At 43.6% G+C, this 17,732-nt stretch overlaps 1 protein-coding gene across 1 annotated transcript in view; it reads right to left on the reverse strand.

The window, feature by feature from the left end:
• Positions 1 to 17,732, reverse strand: part of LOC144755604 (acidic mammalian chitinase-like) — a 70,053-nt gene that overhangs the window by 20,181 nt on the left and 32,140 nt on the right. Inside the window, exons 4-9 of the mRNA XM_078644713.1 lie at positions 17,493 to 17,549; positions 15,488 to 15,653; positions 9,167 to 9,291; positions 5,671 to 5,794; positions 5,383 to 5,568; positions 5,137 to 5,253 (exon numbers count right to left, since the gene is read on the reverse strand). Coding sequence (XP_078500839.1) covers positions 5,137 to 5,253; positions 5,383 to 5,568; positions 5,671 to 5,794; positions 9,167 to 9,291; positions 15,488 to 15,653; positions 17,493 to 17,549 — 775 coding nt within the window. The remainder of the gene's footprint in view (positions 1 to 5,136; positions 5,254 to 5,382; positions 5,569 to 5,670; positions 5,795 to 9,166; positions 9,292 to 15,487; positions 15,654 to 17,492; positions 17,550 to 17,732) is intronic.

Genomic DNA, 17,732 nt, shown 5'->3' on the forward strand with positions numbered 1-17,732 from the left:
TAGAACTGATCCTCCTCTACCTATGGTGTGGGCGGACCATTTTTTGGTACCTTTCCATATTGATTACAGCATTGGTGCCTCCTCTGAAAAACTGGGAGGCACTAATAAAAGACAGAGAAAATGGGCTAATTTCTCTCCTGAAGACTCTTGTACTACCCTGGCGCAGTGTGGGCCCCCAGAAGGATTAGGATCTATGGTCGATGGCGCTTGTGAGGCTCTGGACCATCGCATACAGCCTGGTCCAGCATGGGCCCCTTGCGGCGAACTAATCAGCCGCATGGTTCAATACTGACTTATGGGAGGCGAAGACTGGATGCAAACGGCTTGAAAGAAGCTGAAAGAAGCTGGAGGAATGGCTACCTGCCAGCTACGGAAAAGGAATATAAATCGGGCCTCAGGAGGTACCATGCCTTGATAAGGAAAACTCGCTCTGCTTATTATACTGAGCGGATTGACAAGGCAAACTGTTCTGCTAAGGAACTGTTTGTAGTATATAAAGAATTATCCTCACTGCCTCTTTTGAGCAACAGGGGGCGGGTACGGTAGAATCATGTAATCGGATAGCTAGTTTTTTTTCCAACAAAGTGAAGGATATTTTTTTACTCTACTTTCCCGAAGGAGGCTAGGGCTTGCGCCGGGAGTGAGGAGATATCTTTAAATGTCCTAATGGAAAAAGGTTGCCTTAAGGTGTTCATGGTTCCAGATGAGGGGCTGTTGATTAAAGTGGCTAGGGGCGTGAAATCTGGCTCTCCTAGAGACCTAGCTCCTGCTAAAATTCTGCAATGGAATATTGAGTCCTTAGCACCTTATATTAACTACTTGCTGGAACTGTCTTATGAATCTGGTAAGGTGCCGACAACATGGAAAGAAGCTGTGGTCCTTCCATTAAAGAAAAACCACAGATTAGTATGGACCAGATGAGCAACCTGCGGCCTATATCACTCCTCCCCTATTTTGCTAAAATAGCTGAAAAGCTGGTTAATCAGCAACTTACAGCCCACATTGAAGCCCATAAGCTCCTGCATCCTTCTCAGGCGGGCTTTCGTGCTTGTCACTCTACGGAGTCCACCCTGCTCTTCCTAACAGAGGCTCTACGGAAACATGTAGACGAGGGCCAGACCGCGGCACTGATTCTTCTCGATCTCAGTGCCGCGTTCGACACTGTGGCTCATCACACCTTGCTGCAGTGTCTCAGAAGGAGTGGAATGGTAGGAAAGGCCTGGGACTGGCTGGACTCTTTTCTCCACGAACGTAGTTTTCACGTTGAGCAAGTCCCCATAGGTCTGAGGCTTTTAAACTGGAGCAAGGGGTTCCTCAGGGTTCCAGCCTGAGCCCCACCCTTTTCAACCTTTATGTGGCACCTGTTGCACTGATAGCTGAGCAATATGGAGTGGAAGTGGTAACGTATGCAGATGATACACAGATGGTTGTGGCTCTGACACAGCCGGCTGAGCAGGCAGACAGTAAGTTTGCGTCCTGCCTCCAAGGATTGGCCGTCTGGATGGCCAATAATTGTCTCAGACTGAATGGTGGCAAAACCGAGGTGTTGATTGTGGGCAAGTCACCATCGGTCTGGACATCGGCTTGGTGGCCACAGTCCTTGGGTCCTTTACCGGGGCCTAAGGATCAAGTTAAAAATCTGGGAATCTGGATTGATTCGAAAATATCTTATGAATACCATACCAAACGTGTGGCCCGAACCTGTTTTGGCATTTTGCGTAGCCTTAGAAAGACACTCGATTTTCTCCCTGTGACATCAAGGAAAGCCCTGGTCCATGCCCTGGTCACTTCCAGGCTGGACTATGGGAACGTCCTTTATTTAGGAGCTAACGTAAAGTGTCTTCAGAGACTACAGCATATTCAGAATGCTGCCGCCCGCTTGGTGCTGATGTTGCCTAAGAGCCCTGCCTCAAAAAAAGCCTTGGACACACTCTACTGGCTACCCATTAGGGAACGTATTCTGTTTAAAGCCCTGTGTGTCAGCCACAGGATTGCGCAAGGGAAGGGTCCTTGCTTTCTGCGCAATCTGCTTAAAGTGTATACTCCTTCCCGCCTACTGCGATCACAGGGGGCTGGCATGTTGCAGATTCCCAAAATCAGAAGGGCAAGAATGGGAGGTAGATCCTTCCGTTTTCTGGCTGCCCGTCACTGGAACACCTTGCCCCTGAGGTTGCGCGTCGAAAGCTCTGAGGTGGTCTTCCGGAAATATCTAAAAACGTACTTATTTCCTAGGGATTAGTTCTTGACCGGGCTGGAGGTGGTGGTAACTGTGGGACTTCGGGGCCAATGTCTAGCGCGGGGACACACTGGTTAGTGTAACCAGGAGCTGTATAAGCTCAGGATTATTATTATTATTATTATTATTATTATTATTATTATTATTATTGGAGATACAGGGAGAGGGATTATCCTTGCATGAAGCGATGGGAACAAGTGATGATTTTTGGTGAGAATTAACCAAGTTTCACCTGAGCGGCATGATTGTCCGTATGAGCTCTGAGTCATCGGAATACAGCACCTCTGAGCCTAAAAGTGGACGGTAAACAAAAAAGAAGAATCATGTGGCCCACAGTGTCACAGGTGGTAAGCACATCTGACAGGATCAATTAACAGCTGTAATCATGCCTCTAGCAGGTAGGAGTTACTTTCAGATTTTCGAGATTCACACGATTTTCAAGATGACATTGAAGATCACCTTATGGGGCCTGAAGCCAAATTGAAAGTCACTAAGAAGGTTGTTTGCTTCCAAGCATTCAGAATGTGAATGATGTCGGCCACTTCATAGATCTAGGTAGAGAACCAGAGAACTGGAAAGCAACGGGCTTCATGGTGTAGCAGTATCTGATGTTGTCTGGTGCCTTCTTGGTCATAGACAGGACTTCTCTGCAACCTTGAATGAACTGTAGCACAAACATTGCAGGATCTCGATAGATGAAGGCTGGGGAGTCCTGAAACACTGGCTTTGCATGATTCAGCTGCTGAAGCATGCATACTACATCTTAGGCACTACTTGAATAAGTGGAATACACTGAATCGCCTTTCAAAAGAAAATGAGAAAGAGGAAGAGCCAAGCAACCCCCCCCCCCCCCACCCAAAAAGGGGGCAGCGCAGAAGCCAGTCACAGCATCTTGCATCATAGGTGTTCAAAAATGCAAAGGAAGCTTTTGGATAATTCCCAATTATTTGCCTTCAAACTGTATGTGGGATTTACCAATTGCCCGTCTTCTATGGCTGGATGTTAGTCGGCATTATACCTTTTTCTTCTGACTGCGTTAAACCGAGTTCTGCTGGTGACCTGCAAGAATTCTGTAGGCTAGTGGATACCGTCCTTGGATTTTCCTCACAAGTCATTCGACATAGGCAAATCGCAGTCATGTTCAGCATGATCGAAAGGATTCAGATTTTCATGCAAAATGCCAAATCGCACTGAATTTCAAAACTATCCAGTATTTTCATAGCTTTTTGAAGAAATACACTCAGGCCACAAAAAAAAAACTTTGCAACTTCACACAATCCTTGAGGGGTTGGCTGCAGAGGAATGCTGGGGGCTGCACACGCAAATTCCTATAGAGAAGCGTTTTCTAGTTATATAAATTCGGCCTGCAGAGAAGGCTAATCCCAAAAAGCTGGGCAAACAGGAGAGTAGAAAGTAAGAGTAAGTGTCATGAAGTCGAATACAGGTGATACTTTTATAAACAAATTGGTACCGGCCAATGATTGCTATTTTTTTATTGAGAGGAGCAGGGCCGGCTCTAGGCTCATGGTGGCCCTGGGCAAGGAGCGTAGGTAGGGGGCCCTGAAGAGGGGGTCCGGGCGGGGCGGAGCGCACAGGCCAGTAAAGAGGGGAGGGGGTCAGGGTGTTTAGAAGTGGAACAGAGCCGGAGGCCGCCAAATCCCTGCCAGGGGCCACCACGCAAATATTTATCCATCCTCAGAGGATTAATATATTAAGGATATATATTGGCGTGGTGGCCCCAGGTGTTTGGTGGCCCTGTGCAGGTGCACAGCTTGCACATGCCTAGAGCCGGCCCTGGAGAGGAGAGACTTATCGTAACAGGTTCGTGTTACAAATATAAACACAGTTGAGCCGTCAATCATGAAAGCAAATGCACTTGTCATAAACGAACCTATTATAGTATAAAACCTATGTACCAAACATAAATCCCAACCCAGTCGACTGATTTCTAATTAATCATCTCTTCCAGTGCTAAAGGCCTGAGCTGTGGTTGCACGCCATCAAAGAAGGAAAAGGGAAACTGTGACATATTTACGAAGAAATTGTCAGAGTGCGGCATTAAGCTAAGATTACTAACGCTGCACTCTGACATTTTCCAAACACAGGGATGCACCGTAGTTACAAGAATGTGGCGCACCCCTGCGCATCCCCTAGTGCTAGCACTAACTTTAGCTGCCTAGCAGTAATGTATGCACCTTTGCACCAAAGTGCAAGGGTGCCTGCATTGCGGGGAATGATTGTTCATGTGCAGGAAGGTGTCCCTTCCTGCACATAAATAATCAGTAATGGCGATTTATAACTTCTATGTGTGCTGCTTGATGCAGCACACATAGTAGTTACAATTCGTCATTTTATAATCATTAGTAATGAACAATCACTAGTGGCAATTTGCTTTTTATATTTATGCTGCAGAATGCAGCACACATAGAAACAGCAAAAACGAGTACAAATTAATAATTTCTCCTTGTTTCACCAGGTGAAGGCCAGTTTTCCCAAGGGTCAAAAGGCAATGGATGTTGCAGCGGAACGCCAACCGCAACACCCATTTCCCACCCCTTTCACAACACTAAGTTCTGTGTGAAAAGGTACCTCATGTCACAAGGAGGAGTTATGCCACATCAAGTGGCTTAACACCACCTTGTAAATAAGGTGAAGGGCTTATCGCCACCAGAACATCACAAAAAGGTGACATTCCAGTGGCAATAAGCTCTTGTAAATATGACTTGCTGTGTGTTTCCATTTAACCATTTAAAACCCAGCTTAACACCGGAGTGTGATTTAGATCCTCGCTCTAGTAGTGAGGTGTTCTGTATGACAAGTATAAGAAACATTTAATAAGATGAGTATTCCTTTTCCTTATCTTGAGTTAATGCAGTGATGTACATGATCCAATGGCCTACCTTGCACTCGTAGCTCACAGCGTTGTCGTAGCCCACCCACTCATAGTCTTTGCAGGCATAAGGCACCTTCTGCTCATCGCTCCATTTTATTGTGGCTCCTCTCAGGAAGGTGCAGATCTGTAAGCACAGAAGTGTAATTTGTTGTATGTGGCTGAGTGCAAAAAATAGCAAATTAAATGACTAGAACATTCTGAACACAGGTTGATCTTAGAAAATGTATCAATTGAAACCCCTTAAAAAAATTACCTCATAATGGGCCCAGAATCCAGCTTCGCGGGTGTAGGTTCCAGAAGATCCAGCACCACTGACTGGGGCACCAATTCTGCAATCATTTGGGGTTTTGAGTCGGAAGGTGCGGCCATAGGTTGGGAATCCCATCATCAGCTTCTCGGCAGGGACGCCATTATCTCTCCAGTACTTCATTGCAAACGCCTGTGGACACCAGAAGCATATCCTGTCACTATTGATGAAGCTCCTTCAGACACAGCATGAATTTGTAAGGATAGAAGCACTAGATTTGAGTGTTGCTCTTACAGTATTGAAGTAAATGAGGTCACCCTTGTCTTCCGGTCCTACATAGAGAGGGCTGTTGTGCCCCGAAAAAGTGTCCCAGCCTCCATGGAAATCATAGGTCATTACGCTGATGAAGTCTAGGATTCTGCAACAAAACAGGGCGAGTTAATGTTAGAAAAGCTTAGTTGAATGGTATAATACCGTGTTCAGCTCTCCAAAACCAGTTGTCATATTGACTCCTTTCCCCTATTTAAACTTTTTTAAAACCACTCTGTGACTGCTATATTATTTAACGAGCTGATTTGTAAAAGATAAAGGCACATTCGGACAATTTTTAAATTTCATTACATTTTATTGCTAGACAATTGCACTGCTGTTGTATTAATCAAAGTTCCTCTTCCATTCCTTTTTAAATTCATATATGTATAAGTGAGTCATAAGGTTTTAACATTTTGTAATGATTTTAAGTAATCAAACAATAAACTTGAAATGAAATGAATACCGGCTCTGGGCTGTCACATTTCAGAGTTACACAACCCATCCCTTAAATGCGCACTGTCAGAAAGTATGTGCATGTCCAGTTAAATAATTCAATCCCTCTAACATCAGGTGAGAATCTTACAACATTGGTTTTATAATACAATAATTAGCGTTATCCATGCATTTAGGTAACAAGTTATCCTTCAAGACTTGACTGAGGCCATGAAACGCTGAAGCACCTAGATTACGGTTTATGGTATGAATGGGACAGAAGATGAAGATGCTGTATCACCATCTGGGGCTGAAGTTTGGGATACATGTGAAGTAATAAAAGATATAAGCTTTGGGAAACAATCGTTGCTTCTTAGTTTCTCATTTTCTTCTCCAGGATTCATTTTGGCTCTTTCTTAATTAGGGTTTCACCAGAGCTGCACATATTTACAAAAATGTGACTTAATTACAACATGACAGCAATCTGAAGGATATTGTGTATTGTGAGATAGAGGTGGGTTATATATCTAATGACTTTTGAATGAACAGTTAGTTTTTTTCACTTTATGACGCATGAGATCGTTTGTAGTCACCTGTTTGTTTAAGAAGAATATCCTCTGGAGATGGTTAATGAAGATTAGAACCTCATCTAAAGATGTTCTGAGTAAATTTGCTGAAGTGTTAAGTGATTTAGTGTGGAAAACTCTGCCATAGGAATATTGTTAAAACTAAAGCCGCAACCGGCTTCCTGGCAGAACGTGCTATGGAACAGGTTTTCTGTCCCCAGACCTGATGCAAGCCACAATCCATCAAATCAACAGTATTGTTATAAAGTTAATTTTCTTTGGCAGTATGGCCCTAAGATACAAGAGGCTGCCCTGTGAGCTGAAGCCTTTTGTTGTGCCAGTGTAATAACGTGCACGAGTTCTCTAAGCAACCAGGTCATGAAAGGACTGCTGTGCAAGATCTCTGGCAGGTATGACTTCAGAATGTAATAAAAAGTAATGAAGATTCACCTCTTCCACCAAGTATACAGACTATTCTCGATTAAATTCCCCTGAGACCATTCACCCCTCCACCGTTGTCCCCACTGTCTAACACTGCTCTCGAGACCCCGTGAGACAATAACTGTAAGAAAGTTAAATACAACTAAATTCCACAGATTTATTTAATGGACGATGGACGATGGACATCACACTAGTTTCTGCCTTTTTATAAACTTCTATACAATCTTGTGGATAATGTGGAGAAGTGTGGCTCAGTGGTTAGAGGCGGCAGACCCGGAAGCTGAGATCAGCCGTGGACCAGGGTTCGATTCCCCGGGTCTCGGGCTCAAAAATTCCACGGACTTGACAATTCTCGCTCCGGTGCCTACTCCACTCACGGGGTCACACTCTGCGACTCTGGGCAATAGCTTGCTTAGTCTCCACTACGGCCCCTCGCGGCGGGATGCCTGGCTTTCACCTTGTGAATACCCTGCCGGGGTATCTCTCACAGGGGAATACCAGGACGGGTTCCCTAAGCAAGCGCCTTGAGACCCCTGGTTGAATCGTGCACTATATAAATCGAAATACATTTACATCTTGTCTAAGATTTAAATTACAACAACTTGCGTCTCTCATGCCATTTTGTTATGTTTGTGGAATCTCCATTGGGAGACATCAGGTTGCCTTGGCTATGAAAGGGTTGGTCCAACTTGTTCGATAGTTGTATTTGAGGTGATATGACCAAAGTTGTGGCTGTGAGGGTCTTGGTCATTTGGTCTCTCGATTTCCGAATAAGGAGTTTTTTTTGCCAATTTATTAATCATTTTGACACTGCAAAACGGTGCATAATAACATTTAGATTATAGATATACTAAAGGTGTTTTTGACCTCTCAACTTTGCATACCAGCCATGACTCCTTACTCTTCAGAACAAGCAGTGAGTAATGCTACTAAAAACAATTGTTGTTATTCATTCTACATCGGATACATTAGACGAAGTTCCTGATATTAGATTCAGCCTCCCTTTGCATACTAGCTCCAGCCCATTAGTAAAGTTACAATTCGCCACATAGTCCCTTTTCATATTGGTTTTAATTGGTAACCATAGTGATTCAAATGTATGTGATTTGCCATGAACAGTTGATGGTATATTTTCCATGGCGGACACATTTCACACTTTATTCCACCACAATAATCTGCTGTAGCCAAACCTGTCAATGGCAGTGTGATTTCTACTTTTTGCCCAATGTGGGAAAATCGTTCCCTCCAGTAAGTTTAAACATATTTACAAGAACACCACATGTGGAAGAAAGTGCCCTTTTTCCCACAACTCTTACAACATAAATCGTAACAACCAAAAATGACATGGCAGGCAGTCGGATAGAAGATAAGTTCCAACGTGTCAGCAGTTTATATGAGTTTTCTTTATGAAGTGCACAAATTGATGCCTGAGGTGCCCTGTGCCATATTCTCCCTCAGGTCTTGGAAGGTATCTCTTCCCCCAGATCTCTCTTCCATTGAAGGACATGTGGCCAGGTCAGTCACAAACTCGCTGAAGCCACGTTATTCCTTTGCAAGTCTGTTTATTTGCAAACAAATTTTCCAGGGACGTGCTTTCCCTGCCTGCCAATTAGGAAACTCTTTGAGATCCCACCCAGTGTTAAAGTTGTGTGAATCGGAGAATCAATAGGTTTTCAAGGAGATGAGATGGAAGAGTATAGAGAAATCATCTTGTTAACTTCAATCGATTTCACTATGTATTAAAAAATCCCAGACCCCAATGGGGGTTGCGTCTTTGGGTCTGATTTAGTGTTGGGTGCTAAAGTAAAGTCCTCCAATTTCTAGAAGAAGAGCTAAATCCAGAATACAAATCTACCAGTAAAATGTCCTTATCTAATTGTATACCAATGAATTTGGCATTTTGCCCAGATATTCCATTGACACACAACTCTAAAATGATGTACTTTAGTCTGCCGGAGTTAAAACATCTCTAAGGTCCAAGTCCCAACCAACACCGCTAACACGTTCTCAGTAATCCAAGTTGGAACCACTGTACTTACTTCCCAATCTCTGCAATTTCATATCCGGCATCAATAGTTCCTTTGCCAGCAGACACAGCTGCGGTGACCAGCAGCCTGGGTTTTCCAGTGCCCTCACTTTCTTTTTCAAAAGCCTCCAGTATTTCCTAGCCAGAGAGAAGAAGGTATCAGTCATTTCTACTCCCTTACGTTCATTACTGTAGTTACCATCTGCCATAATGCAAACTATCTTTTTCTAGGCTGTGATGTATTTATTGTGTTAAATGCCACCAAGCAATAGCTGTTAGATCCCAACAGTTTTCCAACTTTTTGAAACAACACTAGGTCATTAGGGAAGACACATTGAAGCTTTATCTGGCGTTTCATGTACACATTTGGGACTAAGCTCTCACAGAAATTTGCAAGTGCCTTTCATGGAAGAATGATATAGGAGTTTCGAAACAACTTGACAAGGCAAACTGATGATCCATGCAGTTACCAACGACAATGGATTACTGTTGTCATGAAAAGGCTTATCAGAGATGAATGCAGGGCTCAGCTTAAAGACGTCATACCATGCTCCACATGTCACAAACATTTTTTCTAAGAAAATTTCCAGAGAGAAAGAGAAATCCCTGCAGCACTCCTTTCTCAGTCCATAGCATGGCTTTAGCTGAGTTGCCATGATACAAAATGGCTGGCTTGCTTCAAAAGCTATCAACAGATTTTTCATCACCAGCGCAGCCGCGTAACTCCCTCTACGCCAGAACCACCGCCAAACTCCAGAAAAGACTCCAGCGGATCCAGAACACCTCAGCACGACTCATCCTGGACATCCCCCGCCGCAGCCACATCTCCGGACACCTGAGAGACCTGCACTGGCTCCTGGTCAACAAGAGAATCACCTTCCGGCTCCTCACCCACGCACACAAAGCCCTACACAACCAAGGACCAGGATACCTCAACAGCCGCCTCAACTTCTACGCTCCCAAACGCCAGCTTCGATCGACCAGCCACGCCCTCGCCACCGTCCCCCGCATCCGAAGAGCCACCACTGGAGGAAGGTCCTTCTCCTACCTGGCCGCCAAGACTTGGAACTCCCTTCCGATCCACCTCCGCCTGACCCAGGACCACCTCGCCTTCAGGAAACAGAGCAGTAGCGGACCCCCTCCCCCCAGCGCCTTGAGACCCTCCGGGTGAGTAGTGCGCTATACAAATGCGGTGATTGATTGATTGATTGATTGAGGAGCAATCCTTCCCTATGACCCAACCTTCTTAAGACCCTGTTCATAAATTATAAAACTTTCTTTTGTATGTTCAAGTACATATATGAGAAAAGATCAGGTTGATCAATTTGTTTTGTCTACAAATTAAGATTGCACGTCTCACATTCCAACTTTATCAGGGTTCCAGATACTGATGTCTGCAAGAAAGAAGTATAGTCACCTTTACAGGTCACATGCATAGGTGCGTCAGCATTATAAAACCGCGTCACCTGGGTTGACCCAAATCCCTCACAGCATTCAAACCAGAAATCACGATGTTTACGCTATGCCTTATTGTTCATAGCTCCCCTATCCCCAATCAACCACCAAGAGATTAGGATACAACTGGTTTAGATCACAGCTAATTGTGTCTGGTTTTAGTTGATATAGCAATGTTTCCCTCCATGTAAGTAGGTTACCATGGTGGAAAAATCCATATGTCAGTATCTCTTGTGATCTAGTGACTGCACACTGTAAACAGTAGAACATATTTGTAAATTTGTTATATTAAACTGCGTCACGCAGCTAATTGTGTACAGTTGGCTAGGGCCCATGCCACCAGGCCCTGGCAAATCTGCACTCTGCCAAAAGTAGAAACATGGCTGTTAATTTCGTCAAACAGTGAGGGATCTTGGGTAAATACCCCAGTAAAGCCATCAGGGGAGAATTCTTAATGTTCGTGAGTGACATCCACAAAGATAGATTTCCAGAATATGAGAATATTGGGGCATCTCTAGGTCAGGTGAAAAAGTTAGCATTGGGGTGATCCCATCAGTAACATGTATAGCCTACATTTGGATCAATTTTGTGTCGTTTTATCTGGGTATAATGATAGTGATCTGGAAATCTAAAATGTAATAATTCATGCCTATAGTTCATGGATATTTCCTTAGTTTGTTTACAGCAGCAAGGTGACACTTCATTGTCTAAGATCACATCTAGATCAGCCTCACAGCATTCATGTACAGGATGTACAGACATCTAGGTAGAGTACGTAAAGAGGACCTATTCACAAACTGCATTTTGTAGTACATTTGGTAGTACTTCGGTAGTATTGCTCACGTATGACAAAATACTATTCACAAATTCACTTGTGGAGACCACCGCCTATCCTATATTTTTTATGGGGAGCTCTCATCACACATGCCAAGTTCTCCGCTAAGTTAGGCTTAACATTTTGTAGTAAATGTGGGAACAGAGGTAAAGAGAGGGATAGGGAGATGCATGCAAATGCAAAACACCCACCTATAAAAGATTATGCCCATTGCGGTTGACAAATTACATTTCTAAAGTTACTACTGTCAGAATGGTTACAAAACAGTAATGTACTCCAGCCCAGCTTGGAGTAAGCCACGCACCACAAATGCCCAGTCACAGTGGAAACACGCCATGGTGGTCCCTCTTTTTAAAAAACTCTACTTGACCTCTCTGAGCATGAAAACTATCGACTTATATCACAGCTACCACTCTTCTTGAAGATGGCAGAGAAGCACGTGAATAGGCAACTCTCTAACTTTCTGGAGTATAATGCATAGGACCCAATCAGACTTCTGCCCCTCCTACAGCACCTAATCTGCTTGGCTGCTAACCTCCGAGTCCACTGGATTATGGACGAGGACAACACTGCAGCAGTCCTTACGTTGGATCTCAATGCCGCATCCAATATCGTATCCCACAACATTCAGTAATGTGCTGGTTTGGCAGATTTAATTTATGCAAGGATGTACCTTTCAGGTCTCCCAAAAACCATTTTACTGGCAGGTGCATTCCTTGCAGCAGGAAGTGCCGCAGGGCTCTTCACTAAGTCCAACCCTTTTTAAAATGTATATCTGCCCTCTGGTGGAGGTCATTGAGTGCTATGGTTTTCACATTATTTCAGTACACTGATAGCACACAACTTGTCATCACTCAATCCCAGAAAAGCGAGCTTTTGTCCTCTTCCCTCTGTTCATGTGTGTCAAAGGTTGCTGGTTGGATGGACTTAAACTGCTTAAAGCTGAATGCCGGGAAGACTGAGGTATTGGTTCTGGGCGAGCACCTTACTATCTGGTCCAATGCCTGGTGGCCTGATAGCCTCGATCCTTTACCCACTCCCAAGCCTACGGTCAAACATTTGGGCATCTAGTTTGACAAAAACCTCTCCTTTGATACACAGATTACTGCCCTCGCCAGAAAATGTTTTGGGATGCTGAGATCCTTGAAGAAAATTCTCAATCTCTTACCGGAATCAGCACAAACAAACGATGTCCAGGCCCTGGTTATATCCAGGTTGGACCACAGCAATGTCCTTTACTAGGGTGTGCCCCAGTCTCAGGCTACCCAAGCATGCCTCTATTAGACCAGCGCTGAGAAAGCTGCACTGGCTTCCAGTGAGGCATAGAGTTACCTTCGAATCTCTCTGCTATTGCTACAAGGCTCTTTCCTCTTAAGGCCCATCTTATCTTCAGCCTGAAGCAAAACAAGCTGTTATCCCAAATTTGAAAGCGCTCGTATAGAAACCAGTTTATTTAATCATCTTTGAACTCTCTTCTTGCTGTAATTCAGCAAGCTCCATCTGAAACTCTCTTCAGGAAAAAACTGAAATTCTGGATCTGCAGGTCTGGTCAAGGCCTATCCAGGATGAATGGCAACATTATTCTCTGGAGTCAGTAACCTAGAGCCGTGACACTTCGTAAGAAGTAGCTATGCACTTTATAAGTCTCATTATTATTTCTTATTTTATTGTTATAAGTCTCACAGGTAGTGTAATACACGCCTCTAGAAAATAATCGAGACAGGGACATAAAAATAACACCCTAGGGCAAATAATGGTAAATAAATAAAATCATTTTATTGATGGATTGGAGGGTGGATTTGGTGCATGTGGATAAAGATGCACCTTAAAATCGTGTGAAATGGTCATGCTCAGGATAAAGCTGAATTCATCAGCATGCCAGTTCATTCGTGAATGACATGAGTCTGTTTGCAATAACTCTACCTAACATCTTATTTTCTAGATTTAGCAGCAACGGTGGGTGATACAATTGATGTACTTGCTCATCCCTGACTGACATTAACAATGCAGTAATGACCTTCTCTCTTGTTCTTGCCAAAAGACAGAGTAGGTCCAGGGCTTCAATAAATATTTCTAATAGCTGTAGAGCGTGTAGCTCCTTACAATCATTTTCCATAAAATTGGTACAAGGTGGCAGTAAGCTACTTAATGTGGCTTACCGCTGCCTTGTAAATAAGGTCCCCTTTTACGCTACACTTATTGTGAAAGGGGCATGCAAAGGGTGTTGAGATGGATATTCCACCGCAACACCCATTGATTTTGAGGCTGCCTCCTATTTACGAGGGTGGCCTAAATAGGAGGTAGCGCCAAAATTAAGACCAGGGAAAACCTGATCTTAACCTGGTCTTAACATGGCGAAATGAGGAGAAATGCTTAATTTCTCCTAGTTGTTGCTGTTACTATGTGTGCAACATAGAGTCAATTTTATTAAATTATTTGACACCAAAACAACAAAAATCCAATTAGTAGAACAGGACATATGGAATTTTGAAGCTTTTGCAGAAAGCAAGAGCTAAGATGCATAAAGAGCCAACCGCAGTTGGACTGAGTCTAAGTCACAAGTTGAGGCCAATCGCAATGGAGCTCGAGCCGGATAGAGGACTGAGTTCAGTCTGCTGAAAAAATACCTTGTGTCAAACTGTGCAGTCCAGCGTTGAAGAGTCGTCGCTAAGGATGTGATGTGAGGTCCTGCATTGTCATTGAGGCAACCGCTGGGGTGGCGAAGACTTGCACTGCGATGCGTCGGTACAGAGAAAGAGATGCGTCACACTGGACTGGCATCAGTAGCAAGCTGCATCAGCGGCGAAGGAGCCAAAGCTGTTTTCTTGGTCTTGTGATCCTTCGATGCCGCGGGCGAAATGCGTCGTGCTGGGCAAGCATCAATGTCAAGCTGGAACGTTCTGCGTCAAGATGCAGAGAGTTGCATCAGTGTCAAAAGAGCCTATTATGTCCCTGCGGCTTGAACAGGGGTCCAGCCGACCGACTCTTGGAGATTTCTTGAAATTCTGGGTCCACACAGGCAGGTTGGATTCATCAGTGCAGCTCACAGCAGCAGAAGAGTCCTCAGTCAGCACAGCAGGGCTTTAGCAACGTAGCAGACTTCACAGCTGGGCATTCCTTCTTCGTGGCAGATTCCACAGGTCCAGAAGTGATCTGAAGTGTTGGGTCTCAGGGTCCATTATTTATACCTGGTGCCCACTTTATAGTGGGAGAGGCTGTAGGGGGAGGAGATGTCTGGAATTTCCAGCCTCACTGACTTGGACCCAGCTTGTCTGGGAGCACAAAGTACTAGTATGAAACCCTTTGTTGGAATGCAGTCAGAGTCTTTGTGGTGTGCAACTGTGGTAGGTGACAGGCCTCTTCCTCATACTGACCGAGATGGCCCATTTTCACAATACCTATTCCCCTTTGTCTCAGTATCTCGAAGTAATAGCCAAAGACCAGCTACATCTAGTAATGTGGCCCAGGATATAGACTGGAGGATTAAGACAGGAAAATGCCAAGTGGCATTTTCAAAATTGTGACTCAAAATCTGACTTTACCATTAAAGAGGATTTTAAATTACAATTCCTGAGATACCAAGCATGAATTTCCTACCTATTAATCACTCTACATGGAACACACTTTCCAAATTTCTCCTTAGGTCTGTGTGAAATTATAATTTGGTCAGAAAAGTTTGGCAAAGGCAAAAAACCTGGCATCTTTGCAAAGCTGCCAGGTTTGAAATATTTAACAAAATTATTCTGGCAGAAACTTCCAGCAAAACAGATTTTTGAGAGATTTTTCCCACAAAAAGTATTTATTTTCTCTCACAAAACATACTCACAGGTTTTTTTCCCTATTGTTTTTTTTAAAAAAAAACATCTTTTTGAATTTTAAAAGTTTCACAGAGTTGATAGAAAGCATCTTTAAAACATATTCACACCCTAATTTTTGACCAAAGAACCCAAACTTCATTTGGGGTAACATATTGCTTCCTTCCTTCTCAGGCAGCAATGGGTACATACCAGTGGAGGAAACCTTTACTTACATCTTTATTCTTACCTTACATAAGACAGTAAAACGCTGCTTGTCTTCTGGTGGGCTGCCTCTCGACCCGGGATACTCAAAGTCCAGATCTATGCCATCAAAATTGTACTTACGAAGATGGGCAATGACTGAGTCGATGAAGATCTTACGGTTAGCAGCCGAAATAACCATATCAGTAAACCTGGAGGGACAGAATTTGATACCATAAATTATTAGCACCGTAAAGAAAACCATTCTCATGATCACCACATTCACTGTCATATACATATACTTTGCATCAATCATACCCATCAACGCCTTCAAGCACATAACACTATTACCCAATGTGTGAGTGAAGATTTATTTTATTTAAATTGTTTATACAAACTTATTATTGGAGATCATTTTACTCATTATGGCCTTCCATAGCTAGTACATTTGTTAAATTTAATTAAACCCTGGTCATCAAATTCGTGATCCATTTTTCTTCTAAAGAGTAATGGAAATCAGCATCCTACATGACAATTGCAAACACAAATGACAAATGATCCTAAAATGATGATGAAGAAATCCCAAAAATTCCTACAAGATACTTAGTCAGTCTTCCCATCCTCTGGAGTCTTTTCTTAATATTGTCTATGTACTTCCTCTTTCGGTAGCATACTTAATTTAAATATGGAGACATATTTTGGATGATTTTTTCAACAAAAAAGCACAGCCTAAAGCCAGCCTCTTCTCCACACAGCCTCGTATTTTAGAACGTCCGAGGGAGGAGAGCACCTCCCTGACCTTTTCAATGCACGTAAAAGTAAGAAGATGTAGCCGAGACTGTGATTCCATGCACACATGTAGAAAACAAGTATTTTTTTTACAAGCTAGGGCTTCTTGATGTAAACATGGAATGCCAGTGTCAGTTCCAGCTTCATCCTTTTAGTAACCCTGGGCGTAGGACTACGCTTACTTAGTAACCCTGGGCGTAGGACTACGCTACGCTCACGGAGGGTGTGTGGTTTGCGCTACTATGCGCTACGCAAATTGCACGTAGCACTATGCAAAAATGCATAGCGTTGCGTAGCAGGCATTTTTTGCTTGCTCGTGGTCCTCAACGGCAAGAGAAAAATCAACATCCCGGCGAGACTTTTTCCTCGTTCGTGATCAGCAACATCAAGTTGTTGATCGCGAGCATAGAAAATATACCTCCCGGCAAGATTCTCAACGCGGGGAGGCCAGGTTTCTCATTGCGAGTGGTCGCGTATGCTCGCGACCGCTCGCAATGAGAAACAACCAGTCTGCGTTGAGAAAGCTGCCTCTCGAGTACAAATCTACTCGAGCGGCAGAAAACGACCGGTTGCACTGTGCAAGATGACGGATGCAATGATTGCACAGTGCGGACAAGCATCCGGCAATGTGCAATCAGTGCGAACAGCATTTTCCCTACCGCACTAGGCAGTTCGCGTAGCTAAGTGTAGCTTACGTAGTGCGAAGTGCACTTCGCGTAGCTACGCATAGCGATACTACGTGAACTACGCCCAGGGTTACCTTTTAGATGCCTCATGAAGGTCAAGGAGGGTTTCTGCTATCACTGCTCACTGCATAGTTACAGGGGATGAGAGTAGGTGGGCCACAGGCTGAATTTCCATCAGAGTCTGTTTTTTGGTTGGAAAAAAAATCCCCTAAAAATAAGACAAATGTTTTTTGTGAAGTACCATCTGAGGTCAGGAACTTGATTAAAGTTATATTATTGCAATGATTCAATGATTTCTCATTTTCGATCATTCCATCCGCACAATCAACGCAGTGTTTGCGATTGTCAACCATAATTCCATAATATGCAGTATTTCTATGCCACATGTTCTCAGGTCTAATCGTGCATTCAATTTACAGATATCAGCAGACACCTGTGTTTGCATCACCCTCATTAGTCTAAATGTCACACTCTGTGCTGTTCACCATGATTATTTTTTCACTCTTCACACAACCTTGAAACAACTTCTTCATGGATTATAGCCACCATCACTGGTGAACCATCGAAAACACTTACTTTTGCGTGCCAAAGTTCCATCCGCCCACAGCCAGCAGGGTGACCAGATTTGTGTTCCTACAAGGGAAACATATGTCAACAAGTGAAGAAAGTAAGATGAATGGTAGATGCCACATTGAGACACAGCAGAGGATTTACAAGACTGTGTGTGTTCTACCTGAGGACTTCCATTGAAGTCCTCAGGCAGAATCCACAGTTGCTCTTTATTACCCTTTCCGTATGTACAGTTTCATTTCTTGA

This window comes from Lissotriton helveticus, chromosome 5_1 (assembly GCF_964261635.1).
Source record: "Lissotriton helveticus chromosome 5_1, aLisHel1.1, whole genome shotgun sequence".
NCBI classification, from domain to species: Eukaryota; Metazoa; Chordata; class Amphibia; order Caudata; family Salamandridae; genus Lissotriton; species Lissotriton helveticus.